We start from the raw sequence: 16312 nt of genomic DNA, 5'->3' as shown, positions 1-16312 counted from the left end.
GTCTTGCTGTACTAAAACAGTTTTCTGCTATTTGCTGCTGTTGTTTATTTATTTAAAATTCAAAGATTGGAGTAAGAAAACGTGCTTTAAGCATCCAGGTTATCAGAATGAATTTTATTTCTATTAGAACGTTTCGCACAACTTCCCAAAATTAACATTTTAAACTTACACAAGTTTGAAGGTACATAAAGCACATATGCACCTGAGATATGAAGCATTAACATTAAAGGTAAATATCGCTATATACAAATTCAAAACTTTACAGAAATGATTATGGTTATGATTAAGTTTTTTTATTTATTATCAAAAAAGTAAACAATCATGTTTGCAGCATCAGCAGTGATCATGTGAATGTAGTTTGGAGTGTGTGTTTGTGTAACATATTTAAGTAGGAGAGACAATGAAGTAAATTACAAAGATAAGACGCAAGAGGATCTGAACACTGAGAAAGATCTGAACTGCTCTGACCAAAGACAAACAATCAACATGACTCTCATGTGTTTCACTGTAGGCTTAAATTAACAGAGCTTAACTGTTTCACCAGAGGAGATGATGTATTAAAATTATATTAAGTATACAGTAAATTGTATATTACTGTAACATCAGTATGATTTAGCTGTCTGTTTCCTCTGTTACAGATTGCAGCTGTAATGTGTCAGTTGAGTCCCGGCGAAGCTTGGTTTGATATTGAAAATCTGCAATGCTTTTGTTGTTCTTTGCTTTTCTGCATTTTCTTTGTTTCAAAGCAGCTTTACATGAAATAGAAACAATAAACAACTGTAAAAATTTTAATTGAATTTCTTCGATGATTGACGTTTGTGTTTGATGAGGGCTGGAACTGAACAGGACAGGAGACACACCCTGCCACCCTCAATCAATTCAACTTATATCAAATGAACAGTTAAATGAATTTTTATTAAACAATCTATTGATGATCAAGCACAAATAGTTTATTTAAGTGCACAGCTACAAAGAAAAATGATGAATCATGGGAACAAAATGGTCGTTGCTGTAATGATAACCCTCAAATTCTCTACCTGACATAACCTGTACCAGCAGAAATGACTGGATCAGATTTTACAGCAGCTGATCCAGGGGTAACGTTTGGTCCTTTCATTTAAAATTACTAAGTGGCCCACTCGTTTTGGTCTTCGGGTAAAATAGTGATATTTTTACTTTCATTTATACAGTGACTTTATCAGTCAGTCACAGATGTTTTTCTCTGCGCTCAACAGTAACATTCGCTCAGAAACAATCTTCTACTTCACTGTCTTTAAAAGCTCAGATCCCTGTCCTATACTCTTCTCCTCCTTTCACTCATACTCTGCGATCAGCACCATCATTCCCACTCCAAACAGCAGGGCCATAATCTCCAGCATGGACTGGCAGAAGCTAGAGCGTCCGACCAGCAACTCGGGCAGAACCGTGACTGTGGCAATATAAATGAAGCCTCCGGCCGTGAAGGGAAGAATCCAAGCGGTGGCCGCCGCACCCACCCCTTCAGCCAATAAAGAGCAGGCTGTTCCAGCTAATGCACCAATAGCAGTGAGAAGCTGTAGACACATGGCCTAGTAAAATGAAGAAGTGAAAGTCAACATCAGGGTTATGACATATTACAGAAGTTTATGAGATGATAATACCAGCTGAAATCTTACAGGTCCTGCCAGACAATATTTTTAGATTTGGCCCTGTGATCACACAGCATTTTAACATTCAGCTGGACAGACGTGTGTACCTTTCTTTTGGTGCAGCCTGATTGGACGAGAATAGCGAAGTCTCCAATCTCATGTGGAACCTCATGTAGAAGGATGGTGATGGTGGTCACGGCACCAACTGCTGGGTTGACCAGGAATGACGCTCCAATTGCGAGACCATCTGTAAAATTGTGCGTAAAATCTGCGGCCAGGTTCAGATATCCAGACACTTTAATATCTGCAGAGAGAGAGAGAGAGAAAGAGAGAGTTGTGCATGAAAGTAAAACAACACAAATCACATGTTCGTCATCTGTACTTCCTCATACCAGAAGTCTTTTCTGTCTTCTTATTAGAGCGAACCTTTGTGCCCGTCTTCTCATCTGTCTTCATCTCTTTTCCATCACTGTCTTTTGCTTTTGAAGGAGCTGAAAAAATAAAACCATTATTTATTATTAAACAACCTTAAACCCCAAATTTGAAGTGGATACTGTAACATTAAAGTTACTTAATTGAAAGGATCTTGTTTTATTGTACGTGATGAAAGAATGGTTGTCAAAACATGTTAATTATTATGTTAATATGTTTTTATTGCGCTACTTAACTGTATTTTTTTAATTATAAAGGCTTAAATCAAAACAAACCAACTGCAGTTTGATTGATGTTTTTTGGAATGCACACTGTATTGAAATACGTGATGAGTTATCTCGTTTTGGAACCAAGCTCTTTATATGTATAAACATGCAGTCAGAACAAATGTTTCTCTATAGAAATTAGGCATGGGCCGGTATGAGATTCTGGTGGTATGATAACCGTAAGCAAAAATACAACGGTGTTGCGGTATTGCCATTGTAACACTAAAATGTGTTATTTTCAAATGTTGCGTATAAAAACAAACTTTTCAACTATACACAATACATTTTATTTTTAAGCAACATACAATGTTTATGCCAGTTAAAAGTAAAGCCTTTAAATTAAAATATTCTTTCAAAAATATGTATTAAAATGTAAACATGAATTCAATTTAGAGGTGCACCGAAATTTCGGCCGAAAATGGCATTATCGGTTTCGGGCCGAAATAAAAATTCCAGCCGAAAATGTAAACCGAAAATTAATGTCAACCGCGCCACTCCCATCTGTGCGCTAGCGCTTGGGTTTCACTCACGGTGATCAGTCGTCTCCCACCCCTCCCACTCACGGTCGAACTGTTTGCACGCGTCTGCAAAGATTAAGCATGTCTTGATGTGTAAACTTTAGAGAGAGTCGCGCTAATGTGTACAGTAAATTTAAGTGGTTTTGAAACCTTGACTCTTTAAAACCTCATTATACCTTGAAACCGGTAACTGGCCCATGCCTAATAGAAATCAGATGTGACATCTGCAGCTCTTTGTCCCCTTTCTTCCTAAATGTGTTACTGTACTATAAGAGAACAACAAAAAGACCAGCAGTGCGCGCTTTATTGATTTTAAATGCATGCAATAGGTTTATTATGGATTGCTTAAGACGTGACATGCAGTCTTTTTTGTGCAATGCTACTTAAACTACAGCAAAGGGCAAGTTATGAATTTAAAGTTTAGATAGCTGCATAGAGAGAGAGAGAGAGAGAGAGAGAGAGAGCCAGAGAAAGAGAGAGAGCACACACTTAGGGCCTGTTTACATTAGAGCATTTGCGTTTTAAAATGGCATTTTAAATGAAAACGATCCTCGTTTATACTGGCATTTTAAAAAGTAATCTTTATTGACACTATACTAGACCATAAACGCATGAAACATGACCAATCACGTAACTGGGCATGCGCAAAAAAGTGTAAAGTAACTTATTACTCTAATAATAGCTTACCTTTGCGCATTTATGCAGCCTAGGGGTGTGCGATATTGACAAAAATTCATACCTGGATCCTTTGCCGTCAACTATAACAGACACTATTTTTGAACCTATAAAAATGTTTGGGAAAGTCTTATATTGTTCTAGCTTCCCCCTACAACATATTTATATGATTTATAGGTTAATGTTGATGTTATAAACCAAACAGAAAGGTCTTTATGATTTAAAAAGGAAGCATTCATTTGAACAGTACTAAACAGTAGCAAACTTGAAGCAAAAATAAATTTCAGCAAATGCAAACTTCAATCAAACATAATAAGAGGTGAAGCTTTAGCCTACCAGAAATGCTTATTGCTTTAATGTAGGGAGTTCCTCTTCAGCCATTTCACGCTGTTATATTTATAATAGTTCAGTGCGTGTGTGTGTTCCCTCACACGCGTTCTCTGACAAAAAAGCATGGCCGGCTAAAGTATTAAAAATTAATATGACATTCATTTTTAAAAGTGTGCGAGGTCCGTGCACATCCTCCGCTAGCAATACAGAAATAGCAAAAAGCCCAATCGGCTAAACGAGCATTAAATATTAATATGACGTTGATTTTATTGCTTTATTAATTATATTCACAAAATGTATCGACAAAACATCGATTAAAATTAAGATACAAATTAAATGAAACGAAATTCATTTTAAAGTAGCAAACAAAACTTAAATTAAACTCAAAAATAATGTCTGACCCATTACAATTCTCCCTTCATATTGGCCTTTATAACGCCCTTTATGGCGTTTAAAATTACAGTCTATCTTTCGTAATAAGGTAACTAAATTTAACATAAACAACATTCAATATTCAAACTCAACAATACTCAAACATAAATATAAAACAGACATTGTCTATAAGGATACGTGTTAAAACAATCTGATACAGCGTTTATAATAGCTGGTTGGTAGACGTTTACTATTTTTGGCAAAACCTCAGTTGCAAACCTCCATTTACCTGAATAAAAATAATTTGTACTTTGAAAATGATGCGCTGTCACGTTAACATCAACTGTTCGTTTACATAAGCCATCTACGTTCATTTACACTGCAGCGCAACGTCTGAGTTCTCAAACTAAAACAGGGTCTGCAGCGTTTGCGAACGAATCCGTTTATGAGGGTCGAAAACGGTGGCGTAGTGTAAATAAAAGGCGTAAACGTAGCAAAAGTAACGCATTTTAAAGGATAAACGCATTAATGTAAACATAGCCTTTGTAAAGGTCTGCAGATGGGTAATATTTGTCCCTGCAGCCTGTATAAGTATAGTGTCTTTGTAGCTATGGAAGCACTTTGTTGTTATTAATATTATTTTCTAAACTATTATGGTGTTTGCTGGTTTTCTATTGTACAGGGTCAATCCAGTGACATCCATGTGGCCAGTTCATCCAAATGTGTGACCTTACGCTGTGGATGGCAGCTTTTGGCATCACAAATACATGATCGTACTGCTCAAGCAGTTAATAGCATTCCTGAGAAGCTTCACACAAATGGACCCTGGTACAAGGAAAAAACACAACTAAATACACAACCTCAACATTTGAAGTGAATCTAAAAAGTGCATCAAGAACAGTTTTATGAAAAGGTATTATTAAGGCTGTGTATCGGCAAGAATCAAATGATGCGATATGATTCACGATACATGTGTTCCTGTGCAATGCAACAATACATTGTGATGCTGTCAGGTGAGGTGATATATTGGGATATTTCCTATTTTTGGAATATAATATAGGATATAACTTTAGAAAAGCGGTCATTAACAACGCACAAACCTATGCTAGTACTTTCTGTCACTGACTTAGTTCAGAGACAAGAAGAGTGCTATCTAGTGGTCGGATGTAAACTCTAGGGCTGTGACGGTTGTCATAACCATCGCAACACCGTGGTGGTGAAGTGCGACCCGCGATGGTGTGCATGTCACAAACTATGAAAAAGTACAATCTCACCTAGCGAGATGTCTTCAGGTTTATGTGAACGCAAATGGCCAGCGGACTCTTTAATGTGCTATTTGCAAGAGGAGGCAACTGATATCAGTGATGACACACTGACTTGGTGCGGAACAATGATGTAAGATATAATAAAGAATAAAGTATCAATGTGCGCTACAAGTACACCATCAGAACACATTTTCAGCTTGGCTGGAAACATTATAGCCCCAATAAGGTTCCCTACTTGAACCTTCTGTTGTTTCAAGGATGGAAGTGCTACAATAAACACACACATAGACGCTGATCCTGTGGGTGCTACGGGGCTCGATTCAAGCACCCACTGAAATGGCAAAGCACATATGCTCAATTGCTTCACATTTCATGTCTGAAACCACATGGAAATTGTGACCGCACCACTTTCCTCCTTTTCAAAGCACTTCAGAGAAGTGCTGGAGGTATTATATTACAAGTAACGTGCATTATGTAATAATATTACGTTTCTGAAGTAATGCATTACTTTATAAATGTACACATTAATATTGGAGTTATTTTTTTTAAAACATAATGCGAGTTAAAAAGTAACTTAAAAGTAACGCAAGTAATACTTTCCATAAAAAGTAACCAAGTAACGCAACTAGTTAATATTTTTGGGGAGAAACTTAATATTGTAATGCATTACTTTTAAAAGTAACTTTCCCTAACACAGCTACAGAGCGTTTGCGGTTGCTAAGTAACCTAAACACTGCTTGATGTAGTGACGAGCACTCACTGGCAGAAAAAGAAATCGGTGCCTATGAACACGCACATTTGTTGAAAAATTAATATTTGATCCTTGTTTACATTTTTCAAAATATAGTATGCATTATATATAAGCTTATATGCATCAAAACACGTGCATGCCCACACACATTCTATAACCACCGTGATGGATTGGTGCATTATCACAAATCACAGCCCTAGTAAACAAAACAAATGCCATTAATTATTTATATATATATATATATATATATATATATATATATATATATATATATATATATATATATATATATATATATATATATATGTAAGCAATAAGGTACGAGAGGCTGTGCTGTATCGTGAATAAGTAACGGCTGAAGGGCGTTGTTAGGCACGACGCGAAGCGGAGTGCCTGCAACCCCTTCAGCCGTTACTTATTCACGATACAGCACTTGCCTCGAGTACCTTATTGCTTTTATAAAACGGTTACCACACAATATTAAAGTAAAAAAAATATTAGTGCAACTTTCATGAAGTTAAATTAATAAAAGCATTCCTTCCGCTAGAAAAAATAGTCCCTGACTGCGAAAAACAACATGAAAGTTCAAATAAAAACAACAAACTGTTCTCAGACTTTGTCTCATTATATGTTTATGTGTTGCTAAGGGTGTTGCTAAGGGCGCAGTGATATTAAATAGAACCGTTGGGTGAAGCGGTCATATCAGTGTTTTATTGCGAATAAAGCACACCTATTGACCAATCAGAATCAAGGATTGGAACTAACCGTTTTATAAATACACTTCAAAAAATATGTGATATCGCAATTATTATTATTGAACCGATATTGTGGAAAAAATACTGCGACGCTCACATGTATAGATATTTACTTGGACCTCTAGTTTTGATCAACTTTAAATGTTGACTAGTGTAGTCTATTTATCATACTTACCATGAGAGTGAGAGTGAGAATGTCCTCCCTTCAAAAGACGAACAAATTTCTCAACCACGAGAAATGCAACAATGCCGCCCAGTACCCACAAACCCACAGACATCATGTGACCATGGGCAGCACCTGTGACACACAAAAAGGATGCTTGGACACTACAAACAAATGCTTGTTATTACTGCACTCAGATGCTCTTAAACCAACAAAATAGCGACAATATTTTAGGACGGCTTATCACCTACCATGGGAATGACCATGTGACTCCCCGCTGTCTTGTGAGTGACCATGTGACTCCTCGTCACCGTGTGATTCGCCGTGGTGAGAGTGAGGTTCTGTGGTGGGAAAACCAAAAAATAAAAAAGTATGAAAATAAGAAGATAAGATGATGAGAATGGAAGAAGTCATTTTACGGCACGTTGTAGAGCTGAGGATATTCAGTCATCATTAAGTTCTTATTACTGATGTTCAGTTTTGTCAAGACGATTCTCATTAAAAAGCGAGTCCCCCAACAGTTGGACTTTTTATGTACTGTAAAATCAGATGTTAGCCATAAACTTAGCAAAAGTATTCGGATTCATTATGAACTGACATTTTAATAGCTTAAACATAGGCCTGTCGCATACATATATACATCATTGGAAAGATTGAATACCTTGGAAAGTACATTGACCAAATATTTTAGAATTGTATCTGTACTTGGAGGGTTTTGCAGCTAAAGACAGTCAAATTTGTTAAATACTTATGAAAATAATTACGTTTTAAATGGTGGACGGTATTATCACATTGTTAAATTGCATTACAAAAACAGGTTGAAAAGTCAAGCTAAAAGTTCTCACTGTACTCACTGTTAAATATTGTTCTTAACATACAGAGCCAAATGCATGTAACTTCATGGCTTGATATTATAATTGGTCATTATTTACTGACACATCACTTAATTTTAAATATTGTTTCCAGACAGCAAGCAGTAGGATAGCTAATATAGCATAACAGACATCAAAAAACAGCACTGTGCAGCAAGATTGTATTGCTTTCCATCTTTAACTCAACATCAAAATAATTGTCCTGTCACACTGCCGTTATTAACTACACAACATACTATTAGTGGATTACTGTATTTTAATTGTTACATTACAAGAAGCAAACTTTAAATTAAAAATGATAATCATTTATGTTATTTGGGCATCTTAGTTGGGGGATAAATAGTTGGTGTTTTGATAAAAATCATCAATTTAATCGCATAATGAAATATAATGACTAATATACAGTATAACTCCGCCTCACATGAGCACTCTGCACAGTTGCGAGAGTCCGTGCCTCCATGACAAAATAAAAGTTTCATTATTATCAAGTGTTATTTTTCAAATTATTCACCTCGCTTTCCGAGTCGTTGATACACGGTTTGTTGTAATTATACCCAAGCAGCACACAAATGGCACTTTTCCCATTGTCACCTCAGCTTAGACCTGCGGCGTACTTTCAGCAAAGATGCTTATATTATGAAGATTTCAACATTCCATTGAAAACCCGCAGACTTCCCTGAAGAGGGTCTTTGCTTTCAGAATCCTAATCGTATTTGCATTTTCTGTATCGTACCCTTTCAGATCCACTGCGGATGCCATTTTGTTGCATTAGCAGCCAGCCTCGTCTCGCATGATATTAAAAATCCCAGGTGTGTGTCTGTCATCGAGCATCATTGTGATCATGGCTAGTTTAACTTCTGTGTGCTTGTTTCATTTTTTTCACCGGCTGTATGTGCTTTGAGCAGGTGCCGCACACACATGCTTGCTTTTTGAACAATCGTTACGTTTTAATGATTTAATTCTTAGAAGATCGGTTAATTGTCGATTAATTAATCGAAGATCAGTTAATTGTCAACATCCCTAATTTTAAGTGATCAGGTCAATGTGACAGGACATCAAGACTCACCTAGAGCATGAGGGATGAGATGAAGGAAGGCATCACCCAGCAAACCTCCAGATGCAAAACTCAAGAGCACTTTAAGGAGGTTCTGGTGCTGGTCGGTGTTGGATTCCACTGGGATGAGGAAGAGGATGAGGAAGGGTGCTGCACTGATCAACAAAGTCGCTCCAACTGCCTGCATCCAGTTCAGAGGAGAGTTAAAGAGAAACCAAATAAAAAGAGAGCCGATAGAGCCCCTATTTCAGAAAGGAACAAACAGAACCCCCCTGATCCCAGAAATCTACCAAACACTTGCTAAGTGTCTTGTCTTCTGTGTAGGGATGTGGATAAACATTGATGCTGGCTTACTATTGTGATTATTTTTTCATGATACTGTATTAATAATGCAGCCTCTAGTTTTAATATATTTTGGTGCAGCGTTCCTCAATAGACGGCCTGTGGGCCACACCTGGTCGGCTAGCCACAAATATCATTGTCAAGAATTGCAACTAGGGCTCTCACGATAATGAAATTTGGCTGACGGTTAATTGACTAATAAATTGTGACGTTATGACGATGCTTGTTCATGAAATAATTTTCACACGTTGTGATTATTTTAATTAAATATTTTGCAAGGTTTACCTAGCAGTTAATATTAATAAACATAACACATATTTAAAAGAAATTATTTAATGAACATATCTTTCAAAAGCTCAAAATTCTTCATAAGAAATTAACACAACAAAGTGTCTGGAAAATAACTAAAAATAAAAATGCTATCAAAATAAACTGACTATACTGTACCAGAACAGGCCTTAAATAGTAGCCAAATACGTCTGTAGTGGCTGCAAAAAAATAAATTCCTTACAGATCCTTAAGAATAGCATCCTTTCACTTCCCTAAATTTGGAATTGCTGTTTTGGAAATGTATATTTTTATATGCTTATCAAAGTTTTGCAGCATTTCTTTAAATGCAGTTTTTTTCCTACTGTATTGAATGGGTTTGCAGTGTTTCCCAATCCTGGTCCTCGAGGCCCCCCTCCCAGAAAGTTTTAGATGTCTCCTTATTTAACACACCTGATTTAACTTATCAGGTTGTTAGGGAGACATGTTTACCATTTTGGAAGGAGGCTGATAAGTTGAATCAGGTGTTTTAAATAAGGAGACATCTAAGGCTCTGTTTACACGTACATGGTTATTTTTAAAAACTGAGAGATTTACCTTCGTTTGTGCCCCTCGTTTACACGCAAACAGAGAACTCGCCTCTGAAACCAGCCAGAGTAAACTGAGACAAACGGATGTTTAAGCAGGCAACGTCACAGAGTAAGCTCTTACCTACGTCAAAAGTGCGACCTATGTTTACATGTGATTGCTACTCTGAACGCTTCCAAGATCACATTTATGCTCGTGCAAACTCGTTTCGTGTGTTTGTATTTGCAAATACAGCTGCTCCATTATATCGAGGAGCAGAGACGAGTGCTCAGAGGTCAGCAATTTTACGCGTGTTTGACTTAATGCGGCGCTACAAGAACCGACAGACGGATGATGTCAAAGTGCCGCGAGAGCGATTCGAAATTAGACCTCCACGTGTGATTCCTCAACTCGCTCTCGCGGCACTTCGACGTCATCGATCACCTACTGCAACAACTCCTCCCTCCAACATGAAGAACCAGTTTGCGTCACCCCCAGCGCTGCTGGCGATTGGCTTACATGGGCTTGAGCTTCTCTTGACAGCATATATGCACGGGTACGTGTAAATGAACACTTTTCTGAAAACTGACATGTGTGCACAATATAATTTTTGAAACCGGAGAGGTTAAAATGTCCGTTTATGAAAATAGCCGCCCACGTGTAAACATAGCCTAATACTTTCTGGGAGGGGGACCTCGAGGACCAGGATTGGGAAGCATTGAGTTAAGGAGCGCCATCTGATACATTTTCGATAATACAGGCTCTGCAGCTCACCCTTGTGTTTTTTAGAGAGAGATGTGCAATCATTGTGGTGATCTGAAATCATCACAATGAAGTCAAACAATCGCAATGAGATGATTATTTAATCATTGTGACAACCATAATTGCAAAAGGAGAAATATAGCCCGAACATCACATGCATTAAGCTGTCCCTCCAGTTTTGTGATTCCACATCATAAAATTAACAAAATGTAGCATTTTTATTTGCAATACTGCATAATTTGACATTTCATTACTAATAATTGTAAGAATAAAAAAGGTCTTACAGAAAATATAAAAATGACCTAATATTATGTCATGATAGGGATTAGACAACTTGGTGAACATTATTTGCTCATTTTTGCACATATGTGCCAAAAGAGAAATGTTAAGAACATTCACAAATTAAGGGTAGAAAATAGGGCTGCACAATAAATCGCATGAGATTGTCACACGCATCTCGTCGGTAAAGCCGTTTCCTTGATTAGTAATAAATCACCATCAGAGCGGCATTTACTACACAGCCATAGTTCAATGACAAGTCGGGAAATATTGCATTCATAATCGCAGATGAATCGCCTGCGATTATGAATGCAAGATCGCCTAGCTTTTCAGTGTACTACGGCTCTGTGTAATAAATGCCACTCCTTCTGGAAGCAGCTGATGGTGATTTATTACTATTCAAAGAACCAGCTTTACTGATGAGATGCGCACGACAATCGCATGCGATTTTTTTTACTTGCATATCTCCTAGGCACGTGTGGAGTCAATGCAAAGGCACGAATGGCGCGGAACGTGCAAATTGAGCATTGCCATTGGAAACGCGCGAGTTGAAAAATCTGAACTTTGGCTGCACAAGGCAGCAGGCTGAGTAGAGGAGACACAATCACAGCAGTGATGATTTAGAGCTATATTACGTGACTCCGAGAGCAATATTGCTTTTATACAACAGTTCGACAGCACAAGTTTAAAAAGAAAACTAGACAACTCGAGTGTCATTAAAAGCCTCTTTGGTGAGGAACTACTTTCTTCCGCCATGGACTTGAAGCTGAGAATGACAGGTAACACTTTCAGCCCTTTGTTTTCAATGTCAGAACTCAATATATGTAACAGCTGTATCTCAATGTTGCCGTTTCTGGGTCAGTGTAGTTTTAAAATTAGTTATGAGATAATATATATGTATAACATTCAAATGTGCAATCAATTAGTAAAGATAGCGCCCATTCAAAAATTTGCTTAGAAAAATATCGGACTTGTGAGTTCCAGGCGCGACCAGCCTCAGTGTTCGCTTACCCGCTGACCACAGCCTGATCTCGGATAATTTATAATTTAGCATCCGTGTCTGATGGTCAAAATGAGATTTGTTGTCAATAGATCTAACCAACAGTCTTGGGCTCATGAATCTATTACTTGTTTCTTTTATTTATATAAAATCTCTCATTTGTTATTATCGTTTTGGCAGAGGTAAAAATATAATTGCTATAACTTAAATATACAAAATAGATTTTCCTTTTTTACTGTACGTTGTTCTTGTCAGTGTTACATAAAACAGAATAATATTTTTTTTATTGTACTTACCCGGTTTTTAAAAAATTGTCAGAGAGATAATGTTTCTGCGTGATGCTTATGGTTCGTCTTGCGTTTTAATACTCATTTTACCAGAAAATAAGTCATCAATTTACATTATAAACGACTCAAACTCATAGTGATTTTAGATTGATAAGGACTTCCTACTGATCACAGAGCTGTAGTACACGCACAAGCTGTGCATGAAACAAAGAATCTGAGCCTTGCGATTCAGAATCGATTTCAGGCAGGTCTTTTGAATAGGGAACGCGATGTATCGTCACAGCCCTAGTCCTTACCAGTGCTTACTTGAGATTGTTATTAAACTGCACAGTATGCGCTGCAAACGCAACCGGTGTAAAACCACAATGGCCACACGCAGCAAACGCTCTCTGCAGACGCGCTGCTCAGTGCTCAAGCTTGCGATGTGAAACCGCCGTTTGAATAAACTAGACACCGATTAGCTACTTGCTCTACGTTTCTTTAAAATTAACAGCAAGACAACTAGCAGTGAATGTGCTTTCAGGAGAGTTAGTAGATTAGCCATGGGAGGATTTTAACTTGAAAAGCGGAGTGTACCGACGCCTTTCCGCGGTAAAAACAACATTCCTTCTCATGGTAATTCATGTTTATTTGATGCTATAAATTAACTAGAAGCAAGAGATGATTTGAAAGGTGAGACTTTGTTTAATATGTTTAATCTCAAAAATAACCGACAGTAAACCTGGTCTGTCCTGTTTGTCAGCGCATTGTCAGTGTCTGCTCCGCTCTGTATTTTTCACTGCGTGAGAACGTAAGGGGGCGTGTAACACAGACTGTTAACAATTGTTTTTAATTAGTATTTAAAAATTCTTTATGATAAAAAATGTTTTTAAAAATATTTTAATAACACGGTTTTGGCGGTTATAGAGTTCTAATGACGGTGTTCAACTATAACCATCGGTCTCACGGTTATATAATGACGTCACACCTCTACCCTAAACACAACATTTCATGGGATTTAGGCATATTAAATCTGAACATTCATCTACAAGCAGCTTTTACCTGCATCCAGAGTTCGACCATGTTGCGTTTTCCTCCCTCTGCTTCTCTTTTCACTCGCTCTGCACCGTGTTCGTGGCCATGGCCGTGTTCGTGGCCATGGCCGTGTTCGTGGCCATGGCCGTGTTCGTGGCCGTGTTCGTGGCCATGGCCGTGTTCGTGGCCATGGCCGTGTTCGTGGCCATGGCCGTGTTCGTGGCCATGGCCGTGTTCGTGGCCATGGCCGTGTTCGTGGCCATGGCCGTGTTCGTGGCCATGGTGCTCCTCTTCGGCAAAAGGCAAATTAGCTTCAGCGCTCCATTTGCTCGCTCCGTGGTGCATCTTTACCCCACCGTGCGAGTGTCCGTGGCAACCACCTTCACCGTGGGCGTGTCCATGATGATGGTGACCATGTCCATGTTCATGGGAGTAAACATATGCTTGCTGGCCCACGAAGATCATAGCAATGACCAAACTCTGTAACCAAAGTGTGCGAAAGGACCACATTCCACCTACTGAAAAAAGAAAACACAAAATAATCAAACATAAACAACATAAATATACTAGGAATCTCATTTCATAATGAACATTTTTCATTTTACCTCCGGTTTTAAGGTTGCTGACAAATTATTTATATAATATATTTCTTGATGCATCAATTTTGGTGGAACGTCGCTAGAATCAAACGCCAGAGGGCGCACTCATGCACAAACTCCATATGCCCCGCAGACGAAGAACCATTACACAGGCAGCTCCAGGAAATGTGTAAGCATATTTAATTATATCGCTGTTCTTCAAACATTTACAGACATTTTTTTATGATAATAAAGAATATTGGATTATGATTATATTTGATGAGTGTTGCTTTTTCAAATGCATGTTATAAACGACTCAAACTAACAGTGATTTCAGATTGATCAGGACTTATTTAAGCAATAGTTAGTAGATGAAATAGTTTTAATATCGTCATTGCGATTCAAAATCTATAGCAGGCAGGTATTATAGTGTGTATCGCGAAATATCGTCACGCCCCTGATTTACATTCATACATGTGTCACACGACTTTATCCAAAGTGATTTTACAGTAACTTACAGTCGAGCTTTACATTGATCAGTAAGTTATGTGTTATGATAATCAAACCCCTGATCTTAGCGTTACTAACAAAATGCTCTACTAACTGAGCTAACAGTTACATAAAATGCTATTGAAATCACACAAGCTCCTTCAGTGAGCCTCTGTAGCTCCGACGTTTATAATAAAACACATTTGGTAAAGCAGTGCCATTCAAACACTACAGTAAAAAAAGATCATTACATCTAAACCACAAACTTATCCCATGTACAGCTGAATACACGCCATACGTGCACTACATCACACTTACCAATCTGATAACGTTATATGTACCAAAACAAATGTTAAATATTGCTTTTTATCAGTCGTCGATGCCGTAAAGATCTGTAGATCCTGCTCACACTCAAACCTACGTGGCGTTTAGTCAACGCACTGAAATCCCGCGAGAAATCAGACCGGTACGTTAAAAATGGACCTAGCGATGAAATCACGCGATATTACAATAACGCTTCCGGCCGGACGCATTGTAAAATAAAAGTATTATTATCAACTCGATGAGAAAAGCAAAACAAATATAACAACGACAGAGACATAGACAGAAATAAAACAACAAAAAGGATAGGAGGAATGAAATACAAATTAGTGTTTGACAAGTTTTGAGAATGACAAAAATCACTGCAAACATTTATTACTTTAAAAGCGTCACTCTCCTTAGGCAATTTAATCAGTGTAATAAATTGCTGATATTTTTAAGACACTAAAATTAAGGTTTCAAGTTTAATAATTTAATCTGTGCATGAAATTTATTGACCAATATAACTAGATTCATTATTTAAAATGTCCTTTTTAGAAAAACCAAAGCCCAGAACTACATATTTCTAATAAAATTTACATTCATTGTATTTTTAATCCTAATACATCTCTCAGTTTTTTTCTCCAAAGCATTTTAGCAAATAGAAATTTTCTGGAATATTTGTTCATTCTTTTTTGATTATTAAGAAATTATGTGGAAACATCATTGCAGTTTTCAGCAGAAGTAACCTGCATTTATCACAGACTGTACTGCAATAATAATAAGGGACTGATCAGTGTAATACTGTACCATGTGCACCATCACAAGTTTAACTACAGTACTAGAGAAGAAAAAATATATTTCACATAGTAACCTGTATGTTTAAGAAAAGTATAAAGCCTGTGCACATAAGTGATATTTACAGCATCTGTAAATCCAAAGCAATTGCACTTAATTAAGAATAGAAATACATTTAAGATATAAATGCTGCTATTACTAAAATTGTTAAATTACTTAAGGATAAAACAGCTGACTATAATAAAATAATAATTACTTTATACTATTTAACAGTAAACAGGGCTCAACATAAAGGACTGCCGGGTGGCCCGGGGCAAGCGTGAGAGACGTTCGGGCCAGTTAAAAGTATTGTCACTTGCCTGATCGGGCCAGTGCTTCACCCCCACCTTCAATATAGTTTCATCAATGTATATTACTTAACATCTTGGAAGCAGACATTTACTTGGGTAAAACACGACGAAAGAAACAATGCAATATTTTGCACAATTTGCTGTCAGTTTAAAACAGAAAAATTGGGAGCTTTTTTCGTTGGAACGTGTCTGTTGTAT

The 16312-nt window shown here is 37.4% G+C and overlaps 1 protein-coding gene across 1 annotated transcript; it reads right to left on the bottom strand.

Moving 5' to 3' along the window:
* Window positions 1–896: 896 nt before the first annotated feature.
* slc39a7 (solute carrier family 39 member 7) lies at window positions 897–15145 on the bottom strand. The gene is made up of 8 exons (XM_055219272.2): window positions 14985–15145; window positions 13627–14117; window positions 9094–9262; window positions 7407–7496; window positions 7168–7290; window positions 2021–2119; window positions 1736–1932; window positions 897–1568 (listed from the first exon to the last, which is right to left on the bottom strand). The coding sequence occupies exons 2-8, from the start codon at window positions 14107–14109 to the stop codon at window positions 1314–1316; spliced, it is 1416 nt and encodes a 471-aa protein (XP_055075247.2). The 5' UTR covers window positions 14110–14117; window positions 14985–15145; the 3' UTR covers window positions 897–1313.
* Window positions 15146–16312: the final 1167 nt, after the last annotated feature.

The sequence above is a fragment of the Misgurnus anguillicaudatus genome, chromosome 20 (assembly GCF_027580225.2).
Source record: "Misgurnus anguillicaudatus chromosome 20, ASM2758022v2, whole genome shotgun sequence".
Lineage (NCBI taxonomy): Eukaryota > Metazoa > Chordata > Actinopteri > Cypriniformes > Cobitidae > Misgurnus > Misgurnus anguillicaudatus.
The sequence above is the reverse complement of the archived record's forward strand: the minus strand, read 5'-3'. Positions and strand labels throughout refer to the sequence as shown.